Below are 15,286 nucleotides of genomic sequence, written 5' to 3'. Positions count from 1 at the left end.
ATAGCCGGATGTTTCTCTGGTAATCAAAGATATTTAACACTGCTCCCTCATGTCTTTCATATAATGGTTTGGTTTGGTTTGGTTTGGTTTGGTCTGGTTTGGTTTTAACCTCCAAATTACTCTGTACTTTCTTTTCTATTATCATCTTGTATGGCAGGGCCTTGACTCTTAATAGTTTTCAAAACAATATGCATGGTATTCTGCACGACTCTTATGATCAACACTAGGCTTTTGTTAACAAGCAGCCAGGGCTCTTCATGTGCTCCTTTGGACAGATCTTTATCATTCATATGGTCAGTGAAAAATGGCCTCAACAGCAAAGCCAACATGCATTCCAACAAAGACAGCATAGGACCAAGACTAAGTCTACGTAATCTATATAAGTGAACACCAATGTCTAATTCAAAAGTAATTCAGCCAGTGTCCTGCCACTGGTCATTCAGAATGTAGTCATAAATTAAATTAAAGAATCCTAAGTAAAACAAAACAGATACAAAGTCAAAGTAACTTAACTTCTTTTTCTGTTCCCAAGTGCAAATGCTACATAGAGCTGAAGCTATCACTCAGTGGCTGAATACTTGCATGACCTTCATGAGACTCCAGCAAGTGTACACATGCGCGCACACACGCACACACATACACACACCAGAAAAACACTATACACAGAATGACATTAACACTGAGATTTAGGAATCAAGAGTCAAAACAATATCTGAAACAAAGTAGGTCAGCTTTTTGCATTGATACTTGTGCTTTTATGGGTATGTAAAGAAAAGCTAAAATATATTCCCTCAACAAAATTAAAAGGAAATGAAAGAGGATACTTACCATTAAAGCCCTGGTAAGTATTCCTGGAAGCAGAGTGTATGTAATCTACGAAGACATTCAATAGAAAGGAATTAGTGCAATGTTAACAAAACCCAAAATCATACTCATCTACTTACAATCAATTTTTAAATGTCATTAACTCAATTACCAAAAAAACCATGGTATAAATAATTACAAAATCCATTTGAGAAAACACATCACTCCTTCACTGCCTAATGGCAATGTAAAAACAGTTTATAGTCCATATATGTAACTGCCAAAAGAGAAGACCCAGTACTAATTCACACAAAGTAAGAAAAAAGGAAAGCAGATTATGTATCAAATGATGCAAAAAGGGAGATACATTTGAGAACTCATGGTATGGAACAGAAATGTTTCAAGGTCAGCATTGGTTTTAGCACTTAATCTGTTCTCTAAAGACTTCAGGAGCTCATCTGAAAAACACACATGCATATATGTATGAGTGTGTGGGCTGCATCCATCCAAGCATAATGTTAAAGCCTTTATTTAACTCTACAAATAAAGACTGAAAGAACAGAATTTAATACAGAGCTTCTGGAAATAACAGAACCCTGGCACAAGACACAGGATCAGATTCAGATACACTCAAATTCTATGGCTCAACTGCAGCAGTGGCAGCTGAGGATGGGCAGTTAAGATGTTATTATCACTGATATTATTATTGTTATTATAATGATAATGAAAAGCAAACATGCCAAGTTTACCGTTATTTTTCAATTCTCTACAGAAAAGGCATTTCCTTACTGACTTACTGTTCCTCCTATCCTCCTCCCACTTGGCACACACACACAAATAAACACACACACACACATACACACACACATACACACCCCACAAGGTTAACTTCGGGGACACCACGTATGTTGGCAGTGTCATCATTTTGTTATGAAAACATTATTTTTTCTTTTCAATGTCAACTCTGCCTACTACAAATAGTTGTAATTTCGAGTCACCTATATCAGAATGAGTCACAGCCCAACACTAAAGCACAAACTGGGCAGTACACTACTCTGAAGAGCTGGACTATTCCAAAGCAACTGCAAAGTATACCAAAAGATCTCCTTTCCTGTCCTTACATTTGACAGCCTTAACTTGCAGCAAATCAAAAATCAAAAGCTCATTCAATATAACATGAGCTAAGATCACATCTTCTTCAATGTTAAAGACCTTTTTTTTTTTTTTTTTTTTTTTTTTGTGGAGGCAGAGGCTTCCTTACAAGAAATGAACCGGTTTTATCTTTTATCTAGAAATACCTAGTTCCTCGAGATGACACTCAAGCTTCATCCCACAAACTGCCCCAGGTCTCCCTAACACTGCCACTGGTGGATCACGTTATCTTGACACTAATCGCTATATAAAAGTTGAGCCAAGGTCTGAAGACGCCGAACTAACTGTACTTCACGGCCCTGGACAGAACGGCTGAGAGAACCGGCGCAGGAAGGGCTGAAAATCATCCTAACGATGCCGTTTTATTTATTCAGTAAGTCCAACACGGGCTGCCGTGCACAGATCTAGCTGAACGTGAAGGGCACCTGGGGCTCGCTGTGGACAGGATTCTAACTGAAGCAGCGTTCACACGCCAGCCCCGCCACCACCCCTAAAAAAAAAAAGTGCCCTGGTGCACGGAACTGCTCCAGACGAGGTATTTCCAGGCAGGTAAACGGGGGTGAGTTATTAAACAGCCCGGCCGGCTACGCGGTGTAAGAACTTGCAGGTTCCGGCTCGGGGGTGGGGATTGGGGTGCGGGGGGATGGATGAAGCCCACCCCGATGGAACGCTTCACACTCGCCTCCCGCGGAGACGCCGAGGGTCGGCCGAGCCCGGGGCGAGCCGTGAGGAGCGAGGGCTCCACCCGCCCGCCCGCCGGCCGCGGCCCCGCGGGCCCCGGGCCGCCCCCTCCGCGCAAGGCCGGGAAGTTGCAGGCGGCCCCGGGGCGAGGCTGAGGCCGGAGCCCGGAGGCCCGCGGGGCTCGCAGCGAGGCCGACCCCGCGGGCGGCGGTGGGGGAGCAGCCGGGGGGGGCCTCCCCGGCCGGCCGCACAGCCGCGGAGGACAGGGCCCCGGCCCCGGCCCGCCGGCGCCGCGCGGCCCGCAGAACAAAGCCACACGGCCATCTTGAGGCGGTAAACAGACCCCCGGCGCAGGCCGCCCGCCGCCCGCCCGCCTCGGCGGCCCGCCCCGCGCGCCGCGCTCACCGTCCTCGAAGTCCATGGCGGACGCCGTCCACGGGGCTGACGGCCTCGGCGCCGAGCTGTGGTGGCCCGCGGCAAGGCGCCCGCGACCCGACGATCTCCACACCGACCGGCCCGCGCGACCGAGAGCGGCGCTACTGGCCGGGAAAGCCGCAGGCCACAGCGAGGCTGGGGGGCGGGGCCGCCGGGCGCTGCCAGTCGCGCCAGCCCGGGCCTTGGATTGGCGGAGGCGGGGCGGGTGGGCGGGGCTCCCGCGGCGGGGGGCGGGGTGCAGGGGGGCGGGAAGCGAGGCCGCCGCCAGGGCCTCCCGGGTCCCTGACCCTCTGGAGCCGGGGCGGACGGAAGGTGAGAAGGGACCGCCGCCGCGGAAGGGTGGCCGGCGTGCGTGGCATGTGCTGGAAGGGCTCCCGGGGGCCGGCCATGTTTGAGCCTGGCAAGAGCGACGGGGTCCCGGAGGGACTGCCTCCCTCTTGCACAGACTAATCAGATCACCGAGCGACCTTTGGCTTTTTGGTTGGCTGCAGACAGGACCGGGGAGGAAAATTTTCATGCACTTTCATGCACGGGAGCTCCTTTCTTGGAGACACAGAAGTCTGGGGCGTGCAGAGGAGCACAGAGTGCTAAATACGAGACAATCATAAGACTATCCCAAGACAGGCTCTTAGCCACGGCTGGGTTTTAAGGTGTAAGTAAAAAAACAACTGTGAAAATTCACAGATGGGAAAGATTTGGCAGGAAGAGTCCACAGCTCGAAGGCACACACACACACACACACACACACACACACACACACACACACACACACACACGGGAGCGGGGATATTATTCTGCTCTGGAAATCATGTTGGGGACAGAGGCAGAGGTATTATTCACTCAGGAACAATATGGTGAAGACTATTTTGGTCGATGTGAGTTGAACCATAGTTTTAAATAATGTCCTTTTTTTTTTTTTTTCCAAAGAGCAAATAGTAGTAACAACGAATTGGTTTCCAGATAAGAAGCTGAAAATCAAATTATTTTTGCGCCTTTTCAGGGTTCTTTTCAACTTGCTGAACCGAGTTCTGAGGAAGCAGGAAATGAACCGGGAAGAACAACAAGGTGTATTGCAGTAGCCCCGAATCTGGGTAGGGCATTGTTTCCTCCTCGTCGTTTTTTCCTTCTCCACCTCACTGACTCATCTTGCTCTCCACCCTTTTCTTGATTCCCCCTTTTTTCCTCCTACACGTGTTTTCTGTTCACCTGGGTTGAACATGTTGAAAACCGAACCCACAATTTCCCTTCTCAAACCTGTTTATCCTCCTGTCTTCTTTCATCTGTTCATGGCACCGTAAGCCGCCACCCACTCATCCCAGCCGGAAGTTTGAATGTCATCCACTCAAGCCTCCCACCTCCAATCCACATACTGAACCCTTTCATCTGCTTATCGCCACCTAAAATGTCTTGTCTGTCCCACCCTTCCCATTGCCACTGCCTGCGTTAAGACACTCATTATCTCTCTGCAAAACTCCTGCATTCACTTTCTAATTAATTTCTCTGCCCTTCAGCCTCACGTATTCTCAGCCTCCTCAGGCTGAAGTGATCTAAATGCAAATCTGAACATGTCGTTCCCACAAGGAAGGCATTGAGTAGATCTAATCAAAGTTGCCTAACATAGAACACAGGCAGAAGATGGGGGATACTGCTACCCCCTGCCCTCTCCCTATATCTCCTTCCCCTCCTCCTCCCCCTCCCTGTCCTTCCTCTCGTTTATAAAAACTTCTTAAATTATGAATATGCGTTGTCTGTGTGTAAGTGCACATGGTTGCAGGTGCCCTTGGAGGCCAGAAGAGGGCACCAGATCACCTGCCACTGGAATTACAGGTGGCTGTGAGCTGCAGGACATGGGTGTCAGCAACAGAACTCAGCCTCTGTGGAAGAGCGGCAAGCACTCAGCCACAGAGACATCTCGCCAGCCTACCCTCCCCATTTTGGTTATCATCCTCTGACTCTACTTCCCCAAACATCCTTTTGCTTTTTCATGGTTCTTGACTTTGTATTAGTCCCTCTACTGGGAACCATCTGCAACCTGATGCATCCTCAAAACATAACTCAGAATTTACTTTTATAGAATACGTTCCCAGATCTCATTCCCATGTTCTAGACTTGTACCTTTGAACACGATTCAAACTCGTTAAAACGAGTTCATCATCAGTCAGTCATGCTGGCTGGGGGCCAAGAATATCCATCCTAACAAACTTCCAGAAGCAGCAACTGATAGAAAACCACATTTTAAGAAGCAAGGCCTTACAGCGGTGTCTCCCTGCATTAACTAATTTGGCTTTATACCCTGTTTATTCAAAGCTCCTTGCAATTATAATAAGGTCTTCTTTGTACCCTTGGTGTCAAGAACATATGTTTACTAAGTAAAACTCAACTCTCCCTCGATGTTTTTAATGCTTTTCCAGTTATCATTTTTCTCCCAATTTACCTTCTAGCAAAGGAATGATTTTGTAACTGAAGTCCTAAGACCTTAGCATGGCTGAAAGGGAATAAACATTAGGTCACTCTATTTTGTGTTTCTCCTCCTCTCTCTCTCTCTCTCTCTCTCTCTCTCTCTCTCTCTCTCTCTCTCTCGTGTGTGTGTGTGTGTGTGTGTGTGTGTGTGTGTGTGTGTGTGTGTGTATCACCCGCTTCCCCTCACCTTCCCTTCCCTCCCCTGGAAGAGAAAATGGCCAGGCACGGAGCTACTAACTCAAGAAGAAGCTCAAACTTGTACTGAGAGCCAGCATACTCGTGTCTGTTCTCCCTCTCCTTCCTCTTGCTAACTAGGAAGCATTGTCGCTTGGGTAGTTGGTCATATGGAGTCACACCTGGTGTCTCAGTCACCGTCCCATTGCTGTGAAGAAACAGCATGAACGTGGCGCCTTATTTTAAAAATTATTTACTTGAGGCCTTACTTACAGTTTCAGAAGGTGGGTCCATGGCCACCATGGCGGGGAGCATGACAGGGAGGCATGTTGCTGGAGCAGTAGCTGAGAGATTAAATCTGATCCACAAACAGGAGACAGAGGAACTGGGCCTATCCTGAGTTTTTGAAGCCTCAAAGCCCACCTCCAGTGACACACCTCCTCCAAAAAGACCACACCAGCTAATCCTTCCTACATAGCCCAAGTGGAAACCAAACATTCCAAAATATGAGAATGGGGGCCATTCTCATTCAAACCTGGTGTGGTCACCCTGCACTGCAAAGAAAGTCACCAGCCGTTCCTACATTATTATTTATTATTATTTATTCAACGGATTCTGCGCCCTACCCACATACCATGCATCATCATCGTATGTCATTGTTATTACTTGCCTCCCAGAGTCCAGCTACTTTCCCTCTTATTAAGCTCAGTTTTGTACCCTAAGGGCCCAGTCCTTTGTACAAAGCCATATGTCTTTTCATCTTTTGTATATTTTACCGCAGACAACAGGTTAATGAGCTACAGACCAACAGGTCTATAAAAGATTTGAAAAGATCTGGGGGCTGGACTGTTTACATGCAGAGGTGCAAAGGCTATGGGGATTGATGTCAGGCACAGGCTCCAGGGACAAGGAGGAAATGAGAGGTCACACCTAGGACCTGTTCCCAAGGGAATTACATCAGAGACGCTGCAGCCTTGAACCCAAGAGGAGTTAAGTATATGAGCTCCCTTAATGACCCGGAGTCCTTGGTTCCTCAGCTCAGAACCCTCTGCCTCCACACCAACAGCACGGGATGTCTGCCATGTCTGGGAACAAAAGAGCATTTTCACGCAACTGCACCATGATTGGCTCATCTGTGTTCCTCTCTGTTCACTGTAAATGTTGCCTCTTTCTAAACATCTCCCTAAGGTCGTAATCAGAATCCCACTCCACGGAACACATAGAGCTGCACGTTCACAGTTGCACAGTAGGATTTTTGTTACCACTTATAAGTTCGTTATGGCCTTGCCTGGAACCTCGTTTATGCTTTTTCCCTTAGAAGGCCTGGTTGTCACCATGAATGCTGAATGGGGAGGAGCATTTACCAAATCTGCCTACAAAGACTAGCGGACATTGGATCCCCAAAACTGGAGTTCAAGGTGGTTGTGAGCCATCTGATGTTGGTGTTGGGAACGAAACCTGAGTCCTTTGGAAGAGCAGGAAGCACTCTTACCTGATGATCCACATCTCCAGCCTGATTGGAATGTGTTTTATACCTAAGACTTACTTGAAGTTTCTCCCTGATTTTAGTATAAGACTTTGAAAGGATTCGGAGTCTCCAAAAGCTGAAAGGAATAATTGCAGAGTTTTTCTGCCTGGCCCACAGTCAGGACAAATCTCTGTCACCTGCCAGTCCCACAGCCGCTCAGACCCAACCAAGTAAACACAGAGACTTATATTGCTTACAAACTGTATGGCCGTGGCAGGCCACAGCAAATAATAACAAAATAATTAATTTTTGTTACACACTAAATACTAATGAGTATTCAAAGCACTTTGCATGTATTATCTACCTATGATGTGTGTACTCCTATCACCCCCAATTTACTAATGAGGTAACCTTATTTGCTCAAGATACCCAGCTCACAAAGCATAGAGTCAAACTCAGTCAGCCTGGGCCTAGAGCCCAAGCTCATATATATAATTTATCATTGTGAAGTACATGCCTACTGTGACCTACTGAGCAGCTGTTATATGCGAGGGACTTTTAAATAAATTTCTTTTATTAAAATGTAATTACATTGGGGCTGGAGAGATGGCTCAGCAGTTAAGAACACTGGCTGCTCTTCCAGAGGACCTGAGTTCAATTCCCAGAAACTACATGATGGCTCACAACCATCTCTAGTGGGATCTGATGCTCTCTTCTGGCATAAAGTTGTACATGTAGATAGAGTACTCATATACATAAAATAAATAAATCTTTTATATGTATACATAAATAAATCTTATATATAAATAAATCATATATCTATGTGATATATATATATATATATATATATATATATATATATATATAAAATTGCATCATTTTTCCCATTCCTTTTTCTCTTCCCAGCCACTGTCATGTACTCCTCTTTGCCCCCTCCCAACATCATGACCTCTTCCCCTGGGGAAGACTATTTCTCTCACTCTCAGCATCCCTCCATTGCCTGTTGTTCCCCGTCTGTGGACAGGGCCCTGTAAGATTCCCTCCTTCCATGCTGACACGTCTATTGGTGATCTACTTCTTCAGGTCTTGTTTAGACAGCCATCTTGTTAAGGTATCATGGGTGCCGCTTCCCTGTCACTCCTAGGAAACACAACCCCACAGCAGCTGTCCTGGTCCTCTGGCTGTTACAATCTTTCCAGCCCCTCACCTTCCGAAATGCTCCCCGAGCTTTATTAAGGCACAGGAATTATGTTACAGATGTATCAGTGAAGTTAGACATCCCGCGATCACTTGCTCTCTGCGTTTGACCAGTTGTGCTTTTCTGTATGTTCTCCACTTGCAAAGATAAATATCTTTGACATAGTGTGAGGACGACACCTATCTATGGTTATGAAGACAGATAAGTAGAATGCAGTTAGGAATTATGCTAGTTTAAAATAGTGAAATGGTGGTGGTAATATGTTCTTCTCTAAGATCCATTACCTCGGGTGGTTGGCTAGGTTTCCCATACCAGCCATGATTTCTGTCTTAGTAAGTGACTAATTGGTCTAAAGACTTCAATTAGACAGACATTGGTTGCTGCCAAGATATGAGTGCCACTGTTGCATCTTTACAGTTACTAGGCCATCACTAGTAACCCCAGTTAATCATTGCAGCTGGGTAGGAGTATTGGTTTTCCTTGGAAATGTGCACAGCAAAGATGGCTTCAAAGATGGATTCAAAGATCGCTTCCTTGGACACATACTACATATGCTGTACTTTCCTGGGAAACAAGGTTTGTTTTTCTCTAAGGGATCAGCTAAAACTGCATTATCCAACCATTTTTCTCTCTTTTTTATTTTAGCAAAGTAAACATAGATTTATTAAGGTCAAGTAAGAAAAACCCCAAAGAGTAGGTGTCTTGGCTGGAGTTTCTATTGCTGTGAAGAGACACCGTGACCATATCTTATAAAGGAAAACATTTAATTGAGGTGGTAGCTTATAGTTTAGAGGCTCAGCATTATCATGGTAGGACATGGCAGCAGGCAGGCAGAAATGGCGCTGAAGTGGTCTGAGACACTGGGTGGTATCTTGAGCATATATGAGACCTCAAAGCCTGCCCCCACAGTGACACACTTCCTCCAACAAGAGTACACCTACTCCAACAAGGTCACAGCTCCTAATAGTGCCACTCCCTTTGGGGACCATTTTCTTTCAAAACACCACATCCCACTCCCTGGCCCCCCAAAAGCTTGTAGTCAAATTATAATGCAAAAATGCATTAAATCCAACTTCAGAAGTCCCCATAGTTTATCCCAGTCTCAACAATGTGTTAAAGTCCAAAATCTCTTCTGAGATTCATCTGATCTCTTAACTATAATCCCTGTAAAATCAAAATCAAAAAGCAGATCACATACTTCCAACATATAATGGCACAGGATATATATTACCATTCTAAAATGTAGGGAAGGGAGCATAGTGAGGAAATACTGGACCAAACCAAGATGGAAAACCAGCTGGGCAAACTCCAAACTCAGGATCTCCATGTCTTATGTCAAAACAGTCTTCCGATCTCCAACTCCTTTTAGCTTTGTTGATTTCTTTCTCTTGGGCTGTTTCCACTCCCTGTTAGCAGCTTTTCTCAGCAGGTATCCCACAGCTCTGGCATCTCCAACATCTTGGGTTCTCCAAGGTAATCCAGGCTTTAACTTCAAAGCTTTATGCAATGGCCTCACCAGGCTTCCATTCAGGGACACTCCTGACATATGCCTGACCTCAGTGGCTTTCCTTAGTCGAAGAGGCAAATTCTATAGCCCTTTTCTTCTGTCCTTAAGTCCAGAACCACGTGGCCAAAGGTGACAAGTTCTGCTGCTTGTTAGGGCTGAAACATGCTCCCTCGTTTAACTACATCTTCACCAGTTTTCTGTCTTCCTTCACCGCCTAAACTTGGCTGTCCTTGAACTTGTTCTGTAGACCAGGTTGTACTTAAACTCAGAGATCCACCAGCCTCTTCCTCCCCAGTGCTGGGATTAAAGTCAAGCACCACCACACCCTGCTCTAAGCTTTTTTTAAATTCCTTTTCTCACGTTGGAATCTTAGCTGGGTGGGGTCTTGCCCTGAGGTCACCACTCCCTTTATTCCATTTCTTAATCTTGTTTCTCTCCTTGAACACTGGACTTAGCTCCATCCCACTTTCTGGTGCTCCTTTTCTCCTCAAATATTTTTCCTTGCTCAGCTTGCTCCTTTTCATTATATATCTTCATTAGAGTTAACCCTAGTAACCACACAGTAGAGTCTGTACTAGGCTGTTTTGAGATTTCCTATTCTAAATTTCTTTACTTTCACCTCAAACAAACTTTTCAGACAAGGGCAAAAAGCAGCCACATTCTTCACCCCCTCACAGTGAGACACTCCCTCCAACAAGACCAACCCACTTCAACAAGGTCACATCTAATAGTGCCACTCCCTTTGGAGGCCATTTTCTTTCAAACCACCACAATGGGAGAAGTTCTCAAGGTACCCTCTTTTTTGAGGCCACCCTCATTTTTTGTCTTCCTAATATGTGACAGTCCATCGTAGCTTCTACCAGGCAAACTGGGGGCCAATTAGCTGTGATGCCTGTCAACTCCAGTGTTGTGAGAAGAGACAAGGCCCAGGGCTGGAGATGTGATTTTGCCGTTGAGAGCACTTGCTGTACACTTGGGAAGACCAGAGTTCAGATCCCAGCGCCCACATAAAAATCTGGGCAAACCACAAAAGCTCTGAGGGATCTGAATGTCCTCTTCTGGTGTCTCCACACACATAGGTTTGCACACACACAAGGGCGCATACACTAGACACAGACAAACACACAAATAAATAAATTTTAAAAAAATTAAAAAGAATGCTCGAGGCTCCCCAATGAATTGGTTTATTTGTCGTAATATAAGTCTTGTTGAAGAGGTCACCCCCTTGCTCTGGCTCTCCTAAGACCCTGGAAAGTGAAGATTGCTGCCACCAGTTCCATAGCAGCGTATTTGGTACCTTGAGACATTGTTTAATGTGGTTTTTTGAATAAATAAAAAAGGACTCAGGAACAGGTCCTTTATCATATATCCCTCATTATACACTGAGGCTACACTTAGAAATATAAGTACAGGCACATAAAATGCTTAAATGTAAAGAACTTTCCTACAAGAGAAAAGGGCACCATCCTAGAATGGCCAGCAGAGGGCACCACACACCACATGGAGTGAAGGTGTGCGTGTGCTTTGGCGCACCAGTACCCTCTAACCGGAGGACAGTGAAAGGAACCCACCAAGGCAGAGACTGGATCAGTAGAGCGGTGTTCTCCACCCACAGGCCTTTCTCTTTGAGTGCGGTCAAAGACATAAATGTCCCTATTGGCCTCATTTCGTCAGATGTTACCTTTAGAGCTCATTTAAAAAAAAAAAAACATGCAACGATGCGAACTATATTAAAGTCACAATTTGACTTTATTAACAAAGGCTTCGGAAGTGTAAAACAGAATAAGAATAGGGGAGATGGTCACTTTCGTGCTGACTCTCATATGTGTGTGCACACTTACTGTACATTCTCTAAGATAGATTACACATAGATTGACACAAGATACATTTACTTACACCTGTATTTAGAAAAAGTTTTATCCAATCAAGTACCCTGACTCTGAAAATACAATGGAAGGGGGCTCTTGGCTATTTAAATCTATGTTGTTGACTGTGGGCTCTACTCTGCATCCATCTAGTGCATTTTTAGAAGTGCCAATACTCATTGGTTCCCCAAAGTTTCTGACTTGATGATAAACCATCACCAGTGCTTAATCACGGGCAAGATAACTGAAAGAAACGCTATTTTGTGTTTTGGTAACTTGTGCTTGAGAAAATGTCAAGTCTGGAAAAAGAGAACCTTCTAGAGACTGAGTAGGCACGGGTGATTAAACCCAGCGGGTTAGTGCTGGGAAACCGTAAGAAGCCTAGGCGTCGAGGCTGGTACAGACACGTGTGCCTCTAACAGCGCTGAATACTGGCCTTGTTCCAGTATTCCCACTAGCTGGCCTGCAGCCCTTGGGAGGTGATTAGTAATGATAGTAAAGGGCTTTTAAACTTGAAATGTGTTCTGTAAATGCTAAGCCCAGGAAACACACAAAGGATTTGCATTTCTTGAGACTATTTCTCAACCAAAGACAATCTGATGCATCTTTTAGCCAGTTTCTCTTTTGCAACTGAAATCTCTCTAACCTTTAATCTGAGGGAAACAAAAGGAGTTATTTCTAATGGCTTTCCTACAAATCAAAGTCCTAAGAAGATTACCTCTTTCATGATTTCAGAAGTGGAGTTCCTGCTTCAGCAAAACACCAGGTTTTAATGTGGGTTGTCTGGATGAAGCCTGGGCAGTTTGCTGGCTTGCTCAGAGGCACGTTCTGCCCAGGAGAGGGTCAGACTGGGTGGTCCAGGATAAAACCTGGTGCCAACCTACACCAATTTTTGTTGTTTCTGTTTTGTTTTTTAAGGTAATTTTGTCTGTACTTTATTATCATCATAGTCTTTGCATCAAGGCCCATAGCAATGATAACAGCTCTCTCGCTCTCTCTCTCTCTCTCTCTCTCTCTCTCTCTCTCTCTCTCTCTCTCTCTCTCTCTCTCTCTCTCTACTTTTGACAGGGTTTCTCTGTGTAGCCCTGGCTGTCCTGGAACTCTTTTTGTAGACCAGGCTGGCCTTGAACTCACAGAGATATGCCTGCCTTGGCCTCCCGAGTGCTGGGACCAAAGGCGTGCGCCACTAAAGGTGACACAGGTTTCTTTTAAATCTTGGTGTTAAATATTAAATGTCTTCCCCATCTTAATTTTACACTATTCTGTCAAGACAAAAAAGTTGTTAAACTGAAGTTACTTGAAGCCAGAACAGAATTCCATGATTAGTTGGGCTACATCAGGCAGTGGCTTTGTTTGTCTTGCCGTACAAGCAGATCTAGGCCCTAGAAAGACAGGGGCAGGTTTTAATTGTTTTTTTAAAATGGGCTATAAAAATGGACGGCCTGTTATCAGCCAGGTTACAAAGCAGAGATCGCAGCAGGAAGGGCTCTTTTCTTTAAGAAACAGCAAAAGGGGCCGGGCGGTGGTGGCGCACGCCTTTAATCCCAGCACTCGGGAGGCAGAGGCAGGCGGATCTCTGTGAGTTCGAGGCCAGCCTGGGCTACCAAGTGAGCTCCAGGAAAGGCGCAAAGCTACACAGAGAAACCCTGTCTCGAAAAACCAAAAAAAAAAAAAAAAAAAAAAAAGAAACAGCAAAAGGTAATTTCAGAAGAATCACAGTTCAATTTTTATCCCTAAATGGCTAGAGGGATGGGTGACATTGCAGCATGAGCTTCCAAGTCCAGCAGGGATGGCGCCCCAGCCAGCGAGTGGAAATGGGGTCCTTATTGCCAGGTGGCTGTGATGGTGAGCAGAGACTGACTGGTACTCACTCCTCTAAGAGGTTTCTTCTAGAAGCACAGATCTCAGACTCTTGCTTTTTAAAAGCTAGTGGGAAGCTCCTCTTCCACCCCTCCAATGGGAGGGCTTAGAGAAGGAAGTTGGACAACCACCTTCTAAGTCACAATGGAATTCCTGAAGCTTTGAGACCCCACAGAAGTGGATGGAAGCTGATGCCACCACCAGGATGCTGAAAACGCAATGAGACTGGAGCCACGTGTCAAATTTTCCAGGAAAGAGGCACTCGGGGATCCGAGCGGCATAAAGGCGAGCTCTGGTGCTGTATGCCACAGCTAGACGAGGAAGAACTAGCCCACCTGGCCCACTGTGGTGGCCTTGACAAAGCCTTGGCACTAGCAGACTACATGATGGGCACACCACCATGGGACAAGCCGAGTCCCAGGAACACTCCTGCTCTTTTCTGCCAGTACTTAGGAGTGCAAACTGATCCCACCGTGCCACAGTGATGTCAGAAATGCCCAGGACAAGATGAGGGAGAGGGAGAGGAGTTGTGGCTGCGGGGAGCAGTAGAAAGAGTAACAGAGTCGGGGGTAAAGCTCCCCATAACCAGTAGAGCGATCCTGGAATAGTCTAGTTTAGAAAGAGTCCAAGAGACTCCAAGTCATAATAGATGGTATGGAAGAGCCAGGAGAAGCTGAGACAGAGCACAACACCCAAAATTAATGTCCCCCAAATCACTTTTTCCTGTAGGGGAGCCATGAAGTATATATTTGGTCTGAGCATGGTCAAGATTCCCAAAAAGAGAAACAGCATGAAACCAAGCAGACAGGTCTAGAACAGTGGTTCTCAACTCTCCTAATGCTGTGAACCTTTAAGAGAGTTCCTCACGCTGTGGTGACCCCCAACCATAAAAATTACTTTGTTGCTACTTCATAACTAATTTTTCCACTAATAGGGATAACAGTACAAATATCTGATATACAGGATATCCGATATGTGACCCCAGAGGAGGTTTGACCCACAGGTTGAGAACTACTAGTCTAGATGTTGACAGTTTCTGTATGGATGCAGACGATGCTCTTAAAGCAAGTCCAAAAGGAAGGCATAAGTGGTCCATGACCGTGTAGTAGGTATTCATTGTTTTTCAGCCAGTCAGGAAGTGTATCACATGGATACCCTCAGCGTCTCTCCCGGCCCGTATGTAAACTCCTCCATCTGCTCCCTGGCACAGAGGGCTTGAGGGAACATCAGTACCTGTACCTCCTCCTCCTCCCCTTCCTGAGGCACTGGGCATGTGTGTCCTTCAACCTGGGGTTCTTGATTTCAGGTCCATGATCGTTCAACTCTGTAGTTTCTGGGCCAGTGGTGAGCAGAGCATCACAGCAGGGGCACACGGCAGAGCAAAACTGCTCACTAGGCGGGTTCTGGAAAGCAGAGGAAGGAAGACAAGGCCTCCTCTTCAAAGGCATACCCTTGGTGCTTCGTCCTAACATTCCCAACAACTCCCAATAGCACCAGCTAGGGAATAAGCCTTCAACATGCAAGCCTCAGGGAGGGGGGGACATTACACATCCAAACTGAAACGTCCTGCACTGGCCCCCAAAGGTGCATGCCTATCTCACAGATCTCACAGTGCAAGCATAGTAGACCACTTCCAGGAGTCCTCATAGTCTTGACAGCTCTACCAAGCCATGAAAGGTCCA

At 46.0% G+C, this 15,286-nt stretch overlaps 1 protein-coding gene, 1 long non-coding RNA gene and 1 pseudogene across 4 annotated transcripts in view; 1 reads left to right on the top strand and 2 right to left on the bottom strand.

Annotated features, from left to right (window-relative positions):
* Window positions 1-3,202, bottom strand: part of Znf326 (zinc finger protein 326) — a 47,818-nt gene extending 44,616 nt beyond the window's left edge. The window contains exons 1-2 of one of the 2 annotated variants that reach the window (XM_076546874.1): window positions 3,043-3,202; window positions 829-873 (exon numbers count right to left, since the gene is read on the bottom strand). In XM_076546874.1, the coding sequence (XP_076402989.1) occupies window positions 829-873; window positions 3,043-3,058 (61 nt within the window). In that variant the 5' untranslated portion in view covers window positions 3,059-3,202. The remainder of the gene's footprint in view (window positions 1-828; window positions 874-3,042) is intronic. The other variant, XM_076546875.1, reaches the window with a different exon arrangement.
* Window positions 2,608-7,017, top strand: LOC121820992 (uncharacterized). Of its 2 annotated transcripts, XR_013043081.1 has the most exons (4): window positions 2,608-2,970; window positions 3,564-3,724; window positions 4,073-4,163; window positions 4,847-7,017. It is a non-coding gene; the product is annotated as an uncharacterized LOC121820992 (long non-coding RNA). The 2 variants fall into 2 exon arrangements; XR_013043080.1 differs by lacking the exon at window positions 2,608-2,970 and having other exon boundaries at window positions 3,355-3,724; window positions 4,832-7,017.
* Window positions 7,018-13,435: 6,418 nt separating this feature from the next.
* LOC143267499 (adiponectin receptor protein 1 pseudogene) lies at window positions 13,436-14,831 on the bottom strand (annotated as a pseudogene).
* Between the last annotated feature and the right edge of the window lie 455 nt (window positions 14,832-15,286).

Source organism: Peromyscus maniculatus, chromosome 10, assembly GCF_049852395.1.
Source record: "Peromyscus maniculatus bairdii isolate BWxNUB_F1_BW_parent chromosome 10, HU_Pman_BW_mat_3.1, whole genome shotgun sequence".
Lineage (NCBI taxonomy): Eukaryota > Metazoa > Chordata > Mammalia > Rodentia > Cricetidae > Peromyscus > Peromyscus maniculatus.
This window is presented reverse-complemented; position numbering and strand designations above follow the sequence as displayed.